Here is a 20,594-nt window from a genome sequence, read left to right as displayed (position 1 = left end):
AAAAGTCATTCCATTAGGAACAACATAATTTAAAAATACAATACGAATTATTAATATTATTTAAAATTAATAAATAAAGTTCATTTTCAAACATTGAATAATTTGATATATTGAGTTATGAGAATACATTTTGATTTAAACAATTTAATTGAAATCATTATTAAATAAAAGTCATAAAAAAAAAAGACAAATAAATATATTAATTTCAACTTTTATACCATAAATTTATTGTTTAGAAGTAAAAATTTTAAAAATGACTGTATATATACCTAATATTAAAAAATATTGTACTATAAAAACAACATCATCCATGCATATATATATGCTAATATATAAAAATATCCACGAGAAAAAAATAAAATATTAAATTAAATTTGTAATAAATAAAATTATTTCAAAAAATTTATTTTTAAATTTCATTTATTTGATTATTAAGGATATGAAAACTATAAATCATAATAATATTTGTAACAAGTTTTTTTAATATCTTCTTCTATATCGATTAAATAAAAAAATATAAACATTTTTTAAAAAACATGCCCATATCATCGTTCTTTTTTATTATTGAATATAATTAAATTAAATAGATTATTATTTTAACATCAAATGTGCATTGAAACTGGTATAATCTTTACAAATTTTATCATACCCATGTGATTTTATTTAGTAAAACAATTTTAATATATATACTATGGTCTTCTTTTATGTTTTTCTTTTATTTTTTCTAATATTTTTATAAATTTTAATTAATTTTCATCCCATCAATATTTTTCAAAATTTTCATTTTTCATTGATATATCTATATATTTAATCACTAAGATATCAATAAAATTTGATATTTTCATCCTTATCCAATACCTTGTCTCTTCAACCTCTTGAGTGCACATTTGTCAAGCTGAAATCTAGACAAACTCTTTGTAACACCTTCCTTCTTCTCTAAAAGTTTAGGGTAATATCTGTAATTGTTTTTTAAAATAGTTCTAAAAAAATAGTTTTTAAAAACAATTTTTGAAAACTGCTCTCTAAAATTTTATAAAACAAAAATATGTTTAAAAACCTAAAATTGTTTTTAATCTATTTTTAATATTTTAAAAATAAATTTTATGTCATTAACTTTATTTTTAATCATTATATATATTTATATAATATTCTTTAAAACAATTCTAAAAAAATAATTAAAAATAACTAAAAAATAAGTTATCTAATAGTACCCAAAATTTTTATTTTTTTATAATAAAAAACAGTTTTTGCTTTCAATTTTTTTATTTTTTAAAAAAAAACACAGGGCCTAAATTTTTTTTGCATCCTATCATTACAAAGGGTGGTATATTATTATTATTATTATTTAGGCCGCGTGTGAACCATTTATTTGCCAGTTGAGCATCCCTGACAGAATGGCGTCTGCATTACAAGTTACAAACTTACAGCTCATTTTGAACTCGGAAGCAGTGCCGTATGGCCTTTGATTTATTTATTTTATCCCAAATTAGTGGCTCGCCGACAGCCACTGTGTTGCCGTGCCTCCTCCATTACTCGCCACAAGGAAAGGCTTCTGAGCCTCTGACAATGAAGGTGGAGCTCTACCCCACCGTCACAGTCGCATGCGGCCTTTTCTGGGCAAAATGTAGTCACAGACTCGCAGTCGCATTCCCTATATTTCCATATCCGTGATCGTTTGATGGCTTTGTTCACCCACCAATTAAAATTAGTCATCGTCACATTCCCTGTCTTTCCATATTTGTGATTGTTTGATGCCTCTTTTTACCTTTCAATTATTTTTACTTTTGAATTTGATGTATAACATTTTGTCTTTGGGCTCAGCCTAACTTGCCCTTACACTTGGTGGGGAGATGAGGCAGAGAATGGCTCTCGAGGTTTATAGTTGGGTTATTTAATTAAAAGAGTGTAGAAACCCAATTTTAAAAGTCTAATTTTTGACCATTTTTTGGTCTTATTTTTAAAAAATATTCCTTTTTTTTTTACAAAAACATTTTGTTTTAGACATACATATAAATACTTCAAATAATCAAGAATATTTATATAAAAAAAATAAATTATTCTTCCAAAAAAACACAAAAAAAGTTAATTCACAAATATAAAAATTATTTCATCCATTTTAACTTATTAATTATTTATAGTTTGTATAATTGTTCTTTAAGTTCACAAAATCTTTTGGATAAAAATGTCTTTTATTATCCGGTATCCACAAATCTCTATTTACGTATTTTTCTTAATCCTCATAATTTATTTATTTTTTTATATTAAACCATTGAAAATATTTACACAAATATAAATGTCAAATATGATTTTTATTTTTTATTTTTACATTTTTAACGCATATAAGACATCCGTGCTAAATGTACGAGACATTTATAGGATGTGTACAAGATTTGTACAAATCTACTAGACAGTTATAGGAAGTGTACAAGGTTTGTACAAATTTACCTATTTTGGAAACATTATTTACACATATTTGTAAATCTCAAATATACAAACTATAAGCTTTTGTACCCTTTAAGATCATTACGAGTCTCATCTCCCTCTGAACCAATAAAATCACCCAATGTGATGGCTTTACTAGAACAAGAAATAAAACGTGTCTATAGGGAAAAAAAATGTACTACAAGCCCGAAAATGGTTGTACATGGTTCCAAGGCCCGTAAAAAGCTGCCACTGTAAAAACGCCTCTGTTGAAGAAGAAACCAACCAAACTTTATGGCTGTCAACGCTGCCAAAAGGAAAGAGAGCTTTCAATTTCAATTCAAGGATAAGGACAAGTCCTCCTCCGTTAAAATCTCCTAATGCCAGAGGAACTTAAGCCCTCTCTTGTATCTTTCATGGCTTGGAGAATGGTTCTTCTCTTTCCCTTGCTCTCATCTTCCATGTAAAGTACAGTCCACTCTAACAAATCAAATCAAATCACCTGAAAGAACTAAGAAGTGGGTACTCGATCGTCAAAATGTCACTCTCTCTCATTGTCAATCCATTTCTGAGGCCCCCAAGAACGAATGGGGTGTCTGAATCCTCGCATCTCTTTTGTGCATTGTATCCAGCCAAACACATTCGTCCGGGAAAGCTAAGTGAGTTTCTTTCCATTTCCATTCACCACCCAAATCTCTCCAATATTACGATTTTGGCTTGTGAATCTGTTTCCCTTTTCTTTTCAGTTTTCATCTTTAACGTTCCCTGCCTGAACCACATTTAGAAATTAATTCTAAAGCAGTAAACCCTGAATGTTACAAAATGAAAACCAGAAGTGCAGGCCTCAGGAAATACCTTAGGAACATACTTTCGTGTTACAACATACGGAGAATCTCGTGGTGGCGGTGTTGGTTGCATTATTGATGGATGTCCTCCTCGGATTCCCCTCTCAGAAGCTGATGTTCAAGTCGAACTCGACAGAAGGTATGAACTGTGTTCATATATCATCTAATTAACATGTGCCTTATAAATGATGCTAAGAGAGTTGAACTAGATATTTCAACTAATGTGATGATCAGGAGGCCCGGGCAGAGCCGACTAGTTTCCCCTAGAAAGGAAACTGATACTTGCCAAATATATTCTGGAATTGCTGAAGGTTAGATGATCATTAATATTCACATTTTCTCACAGCTTCTGTTCCAGTTCTGTAGTGCACTTAAATTTTTAGACTTCAATTTTTCATGAAAATCAGAAAGGACTGATGCAAGATGTATTTCCTCCAGGACTCACTACTGGGTCTCCTATCATGGTCCATGTACCAAATACTGATCAGACAGCACATGTAAGTATCTCTCTCTCTCTCTCTCTCTCTCTCTCTCTCTATATATATATATATATAGTATGGTGCTTAATCATATTGAAGAGCTATGTTAATGAATTTCTCAGGATTATAGCGAGCTGTCAAGGGCTTACAGGCCTTCTCATGCAGATGCAACCTATGATTTCAAGTATGGTGTAAGAGCAATCCAGGTAAAAGGGTTCTTAGAAAATTCACATTTGCCTAAATCTCCATCTTCTTGGATGTATGATTATATTTGTCAACTGGGAATGTAGGGCGGTGGAAGGTCTTCAGCGAGAGAAACCATTGCAAGAGTTGCTGCTGGAGCTGTAGCAAAGAAAATCCTCAAGAAATTTTCTGGGACGGAGGTGTGTTTATGATCTTTGTCACTGAAATCATTCTTTTTAACGTTATCATGAAGTTGTATTTTTACACAAACTATAATTTCTGAGTTCTACAAAATGATCAGGTTCTTGCATATGTTTCTCAAGTGCATAATGTTAGACTTCCAGAACATTTGGTGGATCATGAGTCTCTGAACCTTGATCAGGTATACAAGCTGATTTTATTCTCTACAATTATTTGCAACCTGATCCTTCCTGGTGTGTAAGGCTAGCAAAGATTTATACGCTTGATCTTGATTTTTGAAGTTTAGGGACCAGGGCTAAACAATGGCTTCTCTGAATTTGTAGGTTTTGTTTCTCACACCCAATATGAGTTTTTAAAATCTTTGATTCTCTAAATAAAAAAAATTGGTATGAAAAATATTGTTTTCAAGTTTAGTTATCTTATTAAAAATATTAAAGAAAATAAAATATAATTAAAACTAATTACAAAATTTTTGTATTTTAAAATTATTGAATCTTTATATCAATGAATAAAATAAGTTAAATGAGTTTAAAGTAGTGAATAAAAATAATTTTTTTTTTTTTCTTCACTATTGTCTTTCTTTTATATTTTTTCTTAAAGCATTTTATACCAAATCCTTTGATTTTTAGTTGTATTAGACTAGGCAAATACTTTTTAAGAAAATAGAAACTTTTTAATAAATTTAAAAAAAAAAAAAAATATAATCAGAAACATCGACGCTCCAAACTAGAAGCATACTGATCTCCAACATGAATATGTTAATATAAGACTTATGGTAGTAAAACAATTTTGAATCAGTAATCTTTGGGGCAAAATTACCAACCTAATCCAAATACATTAATACCAACTAAGATGTCAAACCCCAAATCCCTCTCACCTACCCACAAGGCCACAACTGGCCCATAAAAGGAATGATGTTTCCTCCAGGTAGGAAAACCAGGATTGGGACGGACCCCAAGCTAGGAAATTGGGTATGGGTCTTTTGTCGGAAGTAAGTGTAGTAGTATCATTACCCTAGACAATGAAGGTGACTGTGTACGAAGATTGTTAACTTGTACCAGATAGAAGAAAGTATTGTTAGGTGCCCAAATGCAGAATATGCTAAGAAGATGATTGCTGCAATTGATGCTGTTATGGCGCGCGGTGACTCTGTTGGTGGGGTTGTCTCATGCATTGCTAGGAACGTCCCTCGTGTAAGCCTCCACTTACAACTCTCTCTTCCTCTCTCTCCCCCCTTTCAAATTTTTTTAAGTAATCCACAGGATGATTAATCTCATTTCATTTCAGGGACTTGGTTCACCAGTTTTCAATAAACTTGAAGCTCAACTGGCCAGAGCTGCCATGTCACTGCCTGCATCGATAGGCTTTGAGTTTGGCAGTGGCTTTGCAGGTATGGAATTGGTTTGTCGTATTTGTTTTAAAAAACCCACCAAAAAAAAAAAGTTCTAAGGAGAACAATGATACTTACTTTTCCAAGCTTCTGATTGTCATTGAGAATCCTTGCAGGTACATTAATGAGTGGGAGCGAACACAACGATGAGTTTTACATAGACAAACGTGGAAGAATCAGGACAAGAACAAACCACTCAGGAGGAATACAGGTACCCCTTCCTAGAGCCATGTATACATCACATAACTTCATCTGATTTTACTTGGGTGCTTCAATGGTAATACTAACATTTAACATGCAGGGAGGGATATCTAATGGGGAAGTCCTAAACATGAGGATAGCTTTTAAGCCAACGCCTACAATTGAAGTAAGTTTTGGTAGTCTCTTTTCTTTGTTTTTCCAGTCAAGTATATGACGGGAAGCAGACACACCTGCTTGTCACCATTTCTGTAGTCGGTTAGTGGTTTTTTTCATCTTAATCGGAAAAAGAGGGAAGGGAGTTGGTGACACTTAATAGTATACACAAACCTTTGTCATATTTGTGCTGTCAGTCATTGTGAAGACAGGGAAGGTAGCTTCATTTTATCACCAACACTGACGTCAACTCCTCCAATTTTGATACTGTACAGATGAAGCAGCACACAGTTACTAGAGATAAACATGAGACTGAGATACTATCACACATTCGCCGAGATCCTTGCGTGGCTCCACGAGGTGTGTGTATTTCCATCCTCAAATCTCCTCTTAGAGAACGGATTCTTTTACCATTGAAGTGGTTGTTGATGCATATTGTGATGGGGCATATGCAGCGGTGCCAGTGGTGGAGTCAATGATAGCCCTTGTGCTTGTAGACCAGATAATGGCACAATATGCACAATGCGAGCTGTTTCCAATCAACACAGCCCTGCAGGAACCCATGGGATCACTGAGCTCAACTCTGCCGACCTTCCCTGTTGAAAAAGTGGGATGTGTTGCTGACCCTTCTGTGGGCCTTTAGAGAAGAAGCACATCAATCTCTTTATCTTATTTTATAGCAGCAGGGTAATTTTAGCAGCATTGATCGTATAGAAGCGTTCATAGTGTGCATCCTTGAGCTGTAACTTACCATTTCATTTTAACTTCTCCTTGTGTGTGTGTCCAAAACACTCGAAGATGGTTTATAAAGGAACATGGGCAATGCAATACCCAGGTCTAGATCCAGGGTTCAGCCAGTAGCAATCTAAAGCCAAGTGTTGATGTATAAAGTGTCGGATTTTAACATGGATATCATCAATAGCTGGGAGTGGGACTGATTAATAACTGACGTTGATCAGGCTTATGGACAAGCCCAAGGGGCTTTAAGAAAGGTAATTGAGCCTGGGACTAAAATAAGCTCTATATCTTAGTTCTACCAAGCTGATACAAAAGCCTGAGGCATACCATGCTTGTGCAAATAAGCGGGTATTACCATCCTAATGAAACACAAAAATGTTATAAATTGATCTCCAGAAAAACTGATCAAGTCAAGAACTGAAGCAAACTTGAAATTGCAAATTCAACCAAACTCATATTCAAAAGATCAAATATCATAAATTTGCGTAGGTTTCCAGCATCAAATATCAAATATTGATCATAAAGATGAGTTGTATGTGGATTCTACACAATAATCAGGAAGCATTAGAAAGGAATATTGACCCTCTTCAGAAGATGCAATTTGAGAAAACCTAAAAAGCTTTGGCAGGTTTCAGAGCCAGGCAGGCAGGCAGGCCTGGATCTACTCATTTGCATTGTAAACGGTATTGACTGATGCAGCTGAACTATTTAATGAACATTATAGGTTATATAATGTGTGGTATTATATAACGACAGCTATGCTTAGGTCCATTCATTTAATGACCATTACAAGCTATATGCTGACAGTTGTGCCCATTGGTTGGTCCGGTAAGACATAGAACAAATAAATCTGAAATGGCCACTATACTTGATAAAAAAACAAAACTATCCCGCAACCATGAGAAACAAGCTTGGCATGGACTTGTGAACTTATAGCATGTATGCATACATGAATAGTATTCACTATGCAACACATGTAAATAGTTGCATCCCAAACCAAATATCCAACAGCTTAGGTGAAAAATAAGAAAACCATTAACCTAAAATTTAAAATAGCATGCAGCTTGGGAAAACAGTTCAAATTCACTTATTAAGCAGCTTCAGAAATGTGAAATAAATGAGTGGATGGGCAAACAAGTTAGCAGTTCAGATTAAGAATGAAACAAGTTGGAAATTGGGGTGATGGGAAGCATGCATAGACAATTGACCAAAGCCACAAATATGAAAAATTAGGAAGGTTTCCATTACTCAAAAATAGGTCATAGTACTAGAACAACTTTTGGAACAAGTTGGGCCCAGATCCTGATCAATCTCAGCTTAAATTTCAAAATATTCAAATTCAAAGATTCCTTATAAGCTATCTCAAAATAGAGTAAAAACACCAAAGACAATAGTTAATAAGGGTTTTGATATCACTACCAATAAAATAAAAAATAAAAATAAATAAAAGAGAGGAAAAAACACCAAAATAGGCAGGTAGACAGAACCATTATTACTTAAGAGATAAATCCCACTGCGATTCTCCTAAAAGCTCTCATTACAGTCTCAAATGCTCTAATTCTCATCCAAAAATCTCGACTCCGAGAGATGGATGGAGAAAACAGATTCTTCCAATATGACAAGGTGTTTGTACACATGACTAGTATAAATCAACCTGAATATATTTTCTTACAGTTGTCAATCACATTATTCACATCGATATGTTTCTCATCTTTCATGGATGAGTAAACCTGCATTCTTAATCAGTCTTATAGGAAAAACTAAATACCAGAGGAGGAACAGACAAACAGAGATCATTTCAGCATAGCTTCAATCATATTAAAGCATAGATGTTTCCTCCACAACCTAAATGAGGAACTTAAACAAACATACATGCCTGAACATTAAACAGAATTCAAAGGTAGTTCAATAGTTTCCTCCACAACCTAAATGAGGAATTGAAACAGACATACATGCCTGAACATTAAACAGAATTCAAAGATAGTTCAACTGGTGAGTGTGTGGATCACACATCCAATTCCACATCCTCACTTTTATTTATTTTCCCCACCTTATAAGTAGGGAAACTGAAGTCTTAACACAAGAAACCAAGTTCACCAAATTTGCCACAGCGGTTCAGAACCCCCACCATTGATGGACAAAGACACCACTGTTTCTGAGACCCTTGAAGAGGGTCATGCAGTCTTTGCAAGTAGCAGTGTTGCAGTCTACACCTTCTGAGCAGTGGAGGAAGATTTCATCAACAAGGCATATGGCTCCACTCTTAAATAGTTCGAAAAGAAGTTTCAACTCCACCTCTCTTGCATTCATCATAAGGACAACAAAATCCCCAGCTACTACTGTTTCTTTAAACCAATGAACAAAATCAAACCCTTCAGCATACAATGGCATGCTCAAATCTTCATCAGAAACAGGTCGAGAAATGGCATTTCTTCCAGCAAGGCCTGGATGATAAACAAAGGTGATACCAGGTTTTCTCACATAAGCAGATAGAGCAGACGTGTCATGATCAATGACATAAATATCAGAAGTTCGAGAGTTCACTGTGTAGAAGGGCTTGATCAAGTTTTCAATACTCGAGCTTACATATTCCCCTGCACCTATATTAATATAAATTAGCCGGTTTCTGGAAGATATATTCATGAACTTGGGTAAATATGAAAGTTGTGTATCACAATGTCCAGAGTTTTCCTCTACAAGACTCTCCAGATTCTTCACAAACGGTTTGTTGTTTTTGACTGATGGGCACTCATCTGGGAGCCGGAAATACTCAAAGGAAGAAACAGTGTCAAACCTTTTCTCGAAAACAACAAGGGTAAAAGAGTTGATACCACTCACATGAACGACATTGGAACTTTTCAAGAAAGATGAAACTGGGGTGGCAGACCTGATCAAGCTACCCGAGTTATAATCATGGGCACCTACAAGGATAGCCCCAATGCCACCCGGACGCAAAACACGCTCAATCTCAAGCATGAGGAGTGCCGGGACTGAAACTTTATCAAGAGCTCTGGAGAACACAAAATCGAAAGAATTCTCTTTAAAATCAAGCTCATAAATGAAGCGTTTCCGTAAAAGGGAGAAGAACGGGTGCCTATCAACACCCAAAGCATTGGAGAACCCCAATTCCCGCAATGCCGATATCGCTGATCCTGATCCCACCCCTACGCAAAGGGTTTTAGCCTCATTATCCAATAAATCCATCTCCATTAGCTCTCTAAACACCCTAATCGTTGAATTCTCAGGGCCCTTGCACGGCAGTGCCCCGAAAAGCGGGAATACCAGAGCGGACAGGGGTCTCAAGTAATCAACCCGAAAGAAAAGTGGGTTTGAGCTAACATCCAAGGGGCAGTCCTCAAAATTCACAGCGAAAGGCTCGACTGCACGAGCTTCGCGTACGATCTGCACAAGAGGAACTATTGCCAAAACTGAGGCAAACAAGCAAGCGCGAAGAAACAAGCGTCGTGCTAAGGACCCATAGAGGATCTGCCATTTCAAGGCGGCCTTGATACCCATTCTCATCACAAATTCAACAATTTTTGCAGGTCACTCGAACAACAATTCGATGGTAAAAGATGATGAAAGCCAAAAAAAAAAAAATTGATTTTTCAAAGAAAAATCAGATCAAGCAAGGAGATTGAACCAAACAACTATGAGAAAAAGGGATTAGCGGGTGCAAAACCTGGAGGAGGTGTGATTCCCACCCACAAGGATACCCATGGATTTTTGGAACCCTAACCAGACCCTCCTCGGAACTCTCCTCGGCATTGGCTCGTACCACGACGGAACCATCTTCGGACGATTGAATCGAACCCTTACATCACTTGAATCCAAGATCAAACATGCATTGCCGGTGTCAATTAAAGCCAATGCTAGGGTTAGGGTTAGGGCTTGAAATGGAACAGTGGATGTAGATCTGAAAGAGGAAAGTGTTAAGTGTTCAGTTCAGTGGGAACTGTGATGGGTGACGTTTAAAAACGAGGCGTTTTGAAGAGACGAAGCATTATTGAAGACACGTGGCGGTAGGAAGCAGCCGCTAAAGTCGGTCGAGATGGGGTTGTGGGCCCAATTCAGCTGTACGACGTCATGGTGTCCCCTTTGTCATTAAGGATTCTTTCACCAACATCGATAATGCCGTTGAAATAAGAATAGTAAAGATAAAATCACCCGCCGGTCCTGAGTGATAGTTTTACATTCGTTTATTTCCAAGTCACTAGCTGTCATTTCCCACGTGTTCGTCCCTCATAGGCTTAGAGCTTTCACTCATTAATGCGTCACAGAATTGGAAAATGAGCACGTGGGATGGATCCGCGATCTGATTCGCTGTTTTTTTTTTTTTTAATGAAAGTAGATTAGGATACTTACAAATATAACTGATCGAAAGATGAGTTGGACTAATTTTTAAAATTAAAATTTTCGTAAAAAAAAAAAAAAAAACCATCAAATAATTGATTTTAAATTATAATTATTTTTCCTAATTAAGAAATTTATTATTTCTCTATAAATAAAACAACAATAGTAAATATATAAATCTTAATATAGTTTTCAAATATCCTTCATTAATAATATAATAGAACTAAAAATATTATTTTTTTATTATAATAATTTATAATTATTTTTGAGTCGCTCTTAATCTCTAGGTTTAAAACTCATTATTCTTAGCAACAATATATAATCTTTTAAAGTCATACATTTTACAATAATTATTAAAACACTACCTATTAAGATAGTTTTCAAATATCCTTCATTAATAATATAATAGAACTAAAAATATTAATTTTTTATTATAATAATTTATAATTATTTTTGAGTCGCTCTTAATCTCTAGGTTTAAAACTCATTATTCTTAGCAACAATATATCATCTTTTAAAGTCATACATTTTACAATAATTATTAAAACACTACCTATATGTTTGCTATGAGTCATTTTTATGGTACCATTATAATCTCTAATAACCCATCCTGAAAATTTTTTATTATTTTTCATTGAAACATCAAAATTTAATTTATATCTTTTATTAATTAGAGGAATTTAACGAATCTATTTTTCAACCATTTGAGGGACATTGCATCCTTCAATTTGAATGTAAGAGTCTATCATGTAATCCCGAAGGTTTTGGAAGGTTAAAAAAGTTTTCTCAATGATGAGAAAAGGGTTGGATTGGATCTTCTTAAATAAAACCTGATTTATATGCATTCATACATTCCATGAGATAATGAAAATTTTTTTCATAAGATGTTTGTAAATTTTGCAGTTAATTTTATAGTTTTTATACATTATTTCAAGCCAAAATAGGAAGTCACCTTTATAAAAAAGAGGTGTAGGGCAATTATACTTAATATGATCCCAAATTCCTTGAACAAAATGATAATATTTAAAAATATGGTCAATATTTTTAATTTTTTGTTTGCAAAGATGACACATGTTTGTAATTTATAACCTACTGGCAATTAAAAACTCCCAAGTAGGAAGGACATCTCCAATAACCAGTCATACGAAAACCTTTATTTTTGGTAAAAGATTTAACTTCCAAATCCAATGCAACATTTTTTTATCTAGGGTGCATCAAAGGCTTTCTCATTACCCAAGTCGCTGACTTAAAGGTAAACTTACCATCTTAAGAGAAACCCTACAAAATCCTATCCTCAAATGGAAATGAAAGGATTGGAACTTCGTTAATATTTGTTAAAACATTCAAGAGAATAAATGTAGAAATAGATTGGAGATTTCATTCATTGGTATCCTCATTTATAAAATCATGCACTTTGGCATCCCAATTGATGTAATGTAAATTATTTTCATCCACGAAAGACATAATAGACAACATATATACTTAGTAGTTTGTCCAAAAGCAAACTTTTCTATCATTTCTTATATAATATTTTAAGTCAACTCCAATATATTTTATATGATTAATAACTTCTTTCCAAACAATGAAATCACCTTCATTTTTTGAAATTCTAAAAGAGTTGTTGTTTTTAATATATTTACCTCTCGTGATCTTGACCCAAATGTTATCATCATCCATAAAGATTCTCCACCCTTAGTAATTAAGGCTTTATTAACATTTTCATTCCTTCTAATTCCTAGACCTTCTCCATATTTAGGTCTACAAACCTCATCCCAAGCTACCATAGGAAACCCTCTAGCTTCATTAAACCTTATATTTGGTAGCCATAAGAAATTCATAGTGATTCTATCTATATATTCATTATTTCTTTTTGTGAGTTTAAAACAATTCATAACATGAAGAGGGAAACTCACCAAAATAGCCTTTATTATAACTATTTTAAGAACTCTTGAAAGGAAAGAGTTTTCCAAGATGCTAACTTTTTATGAGATTTCAGAATCACTTCAGAAAAATATGCTCCTTTTCATTCAACCTTAAATTAGTGGACAACCAATATATTTGTTAATGCCATTAGAAAAGGGGATGTTAAGAGCTTCCCTAATATTCTCTTGGTAGCCCCTTGAGTATTATTAAAAATTTGACCCGAAGACTTATGAAAATTCATTGGTTGGCCAAACATGGCACAAAAATTATGCAAAAATCTATTAAAATTAGAACAAGCATTTTGTGAGGTTTTAGCAAAGATGATACATTCATCTGCAAACGTAAGAAAATGAATTTTGGGTTCATTTCGATGAGTTGGAATTGCAATATGATTTTTAGGATTCTTAGATTTTTTTACTAATTCACTATCCAAAATTTCAATGCAAAGAATGAAAATGTATGGAGATAAATGGCCTCCTTGCCTAATACCTCTTGAAGGTTGCAAAGATAGTAGGACATTGTGGAAATGCATTCCATAACCCATTCAATCCATTTGGGGGTGAAAACCTAATTTAGACAAAACTATCCTAATAAAATCTCATTTAAGCCTATCATATGTTTTTTCCATATCAAGTTTAATCACAATATAACTCGATTTGTCTTTTTTCTTTTTAAACAAATGCATGATTTTATGAGTTAGAGGAACATTATCATTAATAAGTCTACCTGGAGCAGATGCCCTTTGCAAAGGAGAAAGTATTTTGTTTAAGAGAGATTTTACCCTATTAGCTAATATTTTAGTTATTATTTTATAACAGACATTGCATAAGCCAATAGGCCTATAGTGATTTGAGAATTATAGGTTATCTGATTTAAGAATTAAGGTGATAAAAGTCCTATTTATCTCTTTGAGCATGTGCCCACTATAAAAAGAGAGTTTTAACCATTTTACATACAAAATTTCCATTTATTTTCCAATATTTTTGGTAAAGCTAGCCTGAAACCATCAAACCCAAGTGCTTTTAGACTGTTGATATGTGAGAGAGTTGCACGAATTTTTGAATCTGTTACTTCGTTAATTAACTCTCTGTTTTTGTGATGCAATGACTAAAGAAATAAAAAAGTTCATGCTTTATCCTAGGATTTTCTTATGTGAATCTTTTAGAGAAATCATTAATAAACACATTCACAATTTCATTTTAATTATCAAATCATATTCCTTTAAAATTTCTAATTTTCCAAATTTTATTTTTCCTCCTTTTATTAAGGGCTACCATTTGGAAATAATGATTATTCTTATTCCCTAAATGGGTTCAAGTTTGTCTTGATTTTTGGGCCTACTTGATATATTCCAATTTCATCATTTGATTAAGTTTTTTGGATAGACTGATATTATTATCTTGAATGACATTTTTTTACTATGTTATAAACTGTGATGATATGGAAAAATAAAAATTATTTGGATTTATCAATTATCATACATAGATCACTATTATTAATTCATGATCACAATGGTTCGGGTTTAGGATGAGTTGCGAATTTTCCATACCCACTCCACTCAATCCCGTTCAAATTTTTGAAATTTTTTTTCATTACATTAAAATAAATATATTTTATAAATAATTAAAATATTATAATTTTTATAAATTATTTTATTAAAAAGTATTTATTATATATATATATATATATATATATATTAAAAATAGAAAAATAAAATTTAAATTAAATAAATATTATATACTATCGAGATGGGACAAAACAATATGCAAACTGTTCGACAAAAAAAATCATAAACTCACTTGCAACCCATTTGCTTAAATTTCATACTCATCCCATAAGAGGCACAACAAGATGGTTACTCGAAAAAACCTATCTCATTACTATCCTTACATATAATAAGTGATATAAAATATAGTTAATAATTATTAAATATTTTTAATTACACTTGATGAGATAATAAAAATAGGTATATAATGGAAAAATAAATATGAATTATATATAAATTGAAAAATAAATATGAAAAGTTATCTGCTCCACGTTTTGGATGTGATGGAAACAGAAGTGACGAGGGGAGAGAAAGGCCAAAAGAAAACAAAAAGATTTCTGTTGGAATCAGTGGCGTGGGAGTGAAGTTCTGGTTGGTGTGACTCGTGAGCTGAGAGTTGAAAGAGGTGGGGGAGTTCGGACTTGGGACGGGTTGGACTCATGCACTTTCTTTCTACCCTCAAATCGCTTTCCACGTGTTTATGCTCACTTCTAGGTTTCGCCTTTACATATATACTACTAAATTAAGAATTTTCTAACTCAGAAATAATCTTTGGTAAAATAACGAAAATACCCTTAAAATTAATATTATCTGAAACAATATTGTGTGACACTTGAGGCATCTCAAAATATACTTGTGGAGGGTGTCCAGAATTATACTTCCAAACATACTTTTGATTTTATATAAAATTGATTATTACTTTTTAATCTCTTTTCCACTTTTTCCAAAATTTCTCACTTCTAAGTTCTAAAACACTTCTAATTTCTTTTTAACTATTTTTATATAAAAAAAAAATTGTCAAAATTTTCATAAATTTTAAACTTAAAATATATTCAAGTAGTATAAATATAATATTAATTTACAAATTAGAAAATTTATAAAATATTGAAATTAGCTTTAAACTTTTTTTTTAGGGGTTAAAAAGAAAAAAAAATGAGATAAAAAGGATGAAGAAGGAAGGTGTGAACGAGAATATTGAGGACGGTATTTTAGGTATATTAATTAATTTATTTTTAGGTAAATGTGTTAATAGAATTAAAGTTTTTCTTCTTTCTAAGATTGATGTTTAATAAAATGTTTTTTTAAATGTCAAATTTGGGCATATATCATAAGTATTTTTTCATGACATAAAGTTTAAAATAATTTAAAATTAGTATTCATTTAAATACCATTTAAGTAAAATATTAAAATTTTAAAACTTTTATATTGTCTTTTGGCATATAGCTTTTCCCATCCCTCCTTTGTTGGTGGTGCTTGTGTGGGAGGTGTGTCACTAGAAATAGGGCTTAAAAAGCTATAGCCTTACCAACGAGCCAATAATGGAGGGTTGTTGGTGACAACAACTACCAAAAAGCTTTGCCACTATTAAAAAAAACTTCAAATTAAGATCTTCTCATCGTAACTAGTAATAGGCTTACTCGTCGTTTCATTCACATTTTTGTGAGATGAACCAACTTTTCACTAGTTCTATCCAAGGATTGAAATATCGGTTTTTACGGATATATCGGTACTTCGATTTTACGGATATATCGGAAATATCGGAGAAATATCGGTGGATATTTTTTCACAAATATCGATAGAGTGAAAATTATTTAAAATTAATAGGAATGCTTGAAAAAACTTCAAAAAATGATAAAATAAGTAAAAATGCACATTTTAAAGTTATCTTGTAAGTGTAATTGACATATATATAATTAAGAAGAAAAATATCGTAAACAAAGATATATTGGTAGATTCGATATTTGAATTTTAAAAATAATATATATGAATTTTGAAAGTATATAGAGTTAGAATTGAGTTAAAAAATATTTGATTTTATTGAATAAAAATAATTTATACATAAATATAATACATATGATATTACAATAGTCCTTATATTAAGGAAAATATCGATGTGATTTCATTATATTGTTAAATGAAGATGACCCAATTTGTTGAAGATAATATTTATTTAAAATATTTTAAAATATTTTTCTTAAAACATGTTTTATTATATTTTAAATGAAAATTAAATTAATTTATATAAATATTTTATTTGAGATTTAATTTTTAAAATTTTATTAAAAATATATAGTAACAACTTTTTTTTATTAATATTAATTTATTTAATAATTAAAATAAAATTTGATAATTTATAATTATTTATATGGATAGAGGAAAATTGTTCATGATTTGGTTTTTTTTTTTACCTCTACTAAATCTAAAAATTAAAAGGGCCACCACTTTTGAAGTTGCCCTCCAGGCTCCAGCCGAGAGAATTCCCCTTTTCTCTCCCCTTTTCTGAAGTTGCCCTCCAGCCGAGAGAGTTCCTAAAAAGGACCTATCTTCCTCTGCCACTCTCAATCCTCGCAGGTACTAATTGATATTATTTTTTTTTGCAACCCCCGTTTGATTTCCAAGAAAATCCATCCCCCATTCGATTTCCGGGAAAATTCATCCTCGTTTGATTTCCGAGAAAATCCATTAAAAACCCCCAAAGAAAACGAAAAAATTTGCTTTTCTTTTGCTCCCTGTGATTTCTGGATCTGTTTTAAGGGTCTCTTTGTTGTTGTGCCATTGGATTTAAATTTCACGAACCCTAAATCCACGATTTTTGAGCCAGATTTTGTATCCTGTGTGTGCGGGCTGGATTGGTAGGAAATATCGGGAAAATTTCCGAAAAATCGGTAAAAATACCGAAATATCGGCGATATTTTCGGCGATTTTTTTTAAATTCTCCTCCGATTGCTCAGCGCGTCAGTCCACTCGCGATTTTTCTCCGATAAATCGGTGCTTCACCGATATTTCGCCGATATATCGACGATTTTGTCGATTTTTTGCCGATTTTTCCGTCGATCGATAATCGGTGACGATTATCGTTTCGATGCCGCCCGATATCCGATATTTCTTCGAAATATCGGCGATATTTTCCGATTTTTCAATCCCTGGTTCTATCTACAATTAGATTTGAACCCTAGCTTAGCACTTTGTTTTGTTATTGTTAAGGATATTGTGAATGTTATTTAGATTAACAGTTTCAAACAAAAATTCTTTAGTGTCTTCTAACTTAAGTTTTGCAAATCATTCTTTATACTATTTGTCTAATGGAGATCAAGATGTTTAAAATGTTTAGAGACCAAGGTATGTACTTGAGGGTGTAAGTGGATATTAATCAACCAAATTTTCAAATTGTTGTTTTTCTTTAACTATTTTTTTTTAAAGAGTCGACGATGCAAGTGCAACATTTGTTTTTTAAGTAAGTGTTTATGTGTCATGTTCTAAGATCAAGCAAGATTTAAGTAAGCTCGATCAATCTTAATAATTTTATTTATTCAATAAAGAAATTTAATATTATAATAACATATATCAACTTAGGAAATATTCTACACAATATCATTTACAAAAATGAATTTATACTTATTAGAAATTTGAGATACTTTTCAACGATCTTCACAAAGATCAAATTCCATTGTGTTAATTTTTCATCTCTCCATAATACATACTTTTTGTATCATATCCCTAATAGAGAACAATTGACTCCACTTTCAACTAAAATTATTTTTTGTCATCCTCTTATGTGCTCTATTCACTTTAGCCTTTTTAGAAATCTTCAATTTAGGTTCTGATACCAATTTGTTGTGTCAATGGAAGCTTTAATATAAAAATGTTAAGTTGAAGAACACAAAAATAAAACAATTCATACAAAGGAATATAAGGGTTTAACATAGTTTAGTCAACCATACTTACATCCATGAATGAGAGAAAATTATGTCACTATATTATTATAAATGACAAAAACTAGATACAACTATTAGATTTCCAAAATATTCAATGTTTTTATATTCCTTATATTTATACCATAAACCATGAACTCTTTGCTCTAACATGTGTCTCCCGTTCTTTCTCACATATGTGTCCACTTCGTATGGTCTTTATAAACCCATCTCCATCTTATAACATTTTCATTTTACGACCTAAAATATTTATAAAGTTATTCTTAGTAGTTTTTTTTTTTTATAAAGGAAATCTAATTTTATAATAACATATACTAATTTAGGAAATATGCTATACAATCTTCTCTACCAAAAGGAATCTATGTTCATTAGAAATTTGGGACACTTCTTAACATATACAATAAAGTTCTTTTTTCCATGAATATTTTCATTTTGGGTGTGTTTTATTCAATGCATGATAAATTTTGTGTGTAGTTTTTCTTAATTAAGATGCATTCTCCTTACTAGGGATGACAACGGGGTGGGTTCAGAATGAGTCACCCCCATTTCACCCATTCCCATTTATTTAAAATAATTCTCATATCCTTCTCATTAAAAAAATTAAACGAGGCGAGATGGGATGGGGCAAATAAGAGAAATTCCCGTACTCGACCCAACCCACCCCATTTAACTTTTTTAAAAAATTACTTTTAAAATTTTTAATTACATTAACATAAATATATTTGATAAATAATTAAATAATTATAATTTTTTACAACTTATTTTATTAAAAAGTATTTTATTATTATCTATATATTAAAAATAGAAAATTTAAAATTAAATTAAATTAATTTTAAAAATTAATTTTATATATAATTGGGGCATGACAAAACAATACCCAAAACATGTCTGGAGTTTAAAAGAAAAAAAAATTCAAACTCATCCCAAACCCATTTATTTAAAACTCAAACCCATCCCATTAGGGGTGAGGTGGGGTGGGGCGGGTAGCCCCCCATTGTCATTCATATGAATGATGGGCTATAACATATATTACAAGAAATAAAATAGTTCATATTGTATTACTTAAATTTTAAAGATTTGTGTTTTAAAATCCAAAACCAAGTTAAAGGATCTAAATTGGTTTTAATATTCAACTTGATATCTGGTCTTAAGTTTCAACTTGATCTTAGATTGACATTAGTCTCTAAACGAGAGATTAATTTGCTATCTTTTTTTTTCTTTCTCCCATTTTCAACTTAAAATCAGAATTCTAAACTCTTTATAACTTTTTAGTATTGATTTTGTTTTTTTACATTGTTTAAATCTAATCTATTAGACATAAAAACACAAAGAGTCAAGTGTGTTGTACTAGAGGACAACATCTAGATACTATAAATCGTGATAATCCTATCTTTAGCTTTTCTTAGTTGTGATTATTATGAAAATAAAGATTTTTTTTATTGCATTAAAAGAAAGATAAGATCAACTTTTGCTTGAAGCTTCTCCTTAAAAAAAGAAAGGGTTGTTGAGGGGGCATGATCAATTTGATTGACCAAGACTAATGATCCTTTTTCCTTTTTCTATTCCCTTCTTTTCCCATGTAAATACAACTTTTCGAATCATTTCCCATTTTCACACTTCAAAACAACTTTTTGGATCATATCCACACATTTTCCTCACATTTAGGAATGTGGGTGAGCTTATCCATCATTTAGAAACATGAACAGTCCCGTTACCACAACTAACTCTTTAGGTGGTTACATGTGGAAAACTCCAATTAGTACAAGATTAAAAAGGGGTAACAAGAATTATATATATATATAGTAATGTTTTTCTTTGTTTAAAGTGGATAATTAAGTTTTCATTACTTAATACGTTATTTTTAAAAGGTCGTGTCTCCTAAAATCACTATTAAAAGAGTTTTAAAAATGTATTTGATAGTTTAGGAAATGTTTTTATAATCTGTTTGATAGTGATTTTATGAAATGTTTTTAATATTTTTAATATTTTAATTTTTTTTATTATTTAAGTGTTGTAAATATTAAAAACGTTTTTTAAAATTACTTCCAAACGACACTCTTAGTCCTTCAAACACTTAAAAAATAAAAATTTTTAAATGTTAAAAATATTGAAAACCCTTATTAAAATCACTAGCAAATCAACTATTAATGTATGAGAATTGTGTTTGTAGTATTTGTTTAATAATTAAACAATAGTAATAAAATGGAAATCGGAAGCCCTAAAGTTTTA

General features: G+C 31.6%; 2 protein-coding genes across 2 annotated transcripts; one reads left to right on the top strand and one right to left on the bottom strand.

The window, feature by feature from the left end:
* Positions 1–2,725: 2,725 nt before the first annotated feature.
* Positions 2,726–6,975, top strand: LOC100245054 (chorismate synthase 2, chloroplastic). The gene is made up of 13 exons (XM_010652851.3): positions 2,726–3,080; positions 3,255–3,405; positions 3,501–3,577; positions 3,705–3,763; positions 3,868–3,951; positions 4,036–4,128; positions 4,230–4,310; positions 5,191–5,322; positions 5,417–5,519; positions 5,636–5,730; positions 5,821–5,886; positions 6,149–6,233; positions 6,329–6,975. Exons 1-13 carry the CDS (start codon positions 2,960–2,962, stop codon positions 6,514–6,516), a joined length of 1,335 nt encoding a protein of 444 aa, XP_010651153.1. The 5' UTR covers positions 2,726–2,959; the 3' UTR covers positions 6,517–6,975.
* A 1,751-nt stretch (positions 6,976–8,726) lies between these two features.
* On the bottom strand, positions 8,727–10,127 carry LOC100267366 (uncharacterized). The gene has a single exon (XM_010653154.3). The coding sequence runs from the start codon at positions 10,125–10,127 to the stop codon at positions 8,727–8,729; it is 1,401 nt and encodes a 466-aa protein (XP_010651456.2).
* Positions 10,128–20,594: the final 10,467 nt, after the last annotated feature.

Source organism: Vitis vinifera, chromosome 6 (genome assembly GCF_030704535.1).
Source record: "Vitis vinifera cultivar Pinot Noir 40024 chromosome 6, ASM3070453v1".
Taxonomy (NCBI): Eukaryota; Viridiplantae; Streptophyta; class Magnoliopsida; order Vitales; family Vitaceae; genus Vitis; species Vitis vinifera.
The sequence above is the reverse complement of the archived record's forward strand: the minus strand, read 5'-3'. Positions and strand labels throughout refer to the sequence as shown.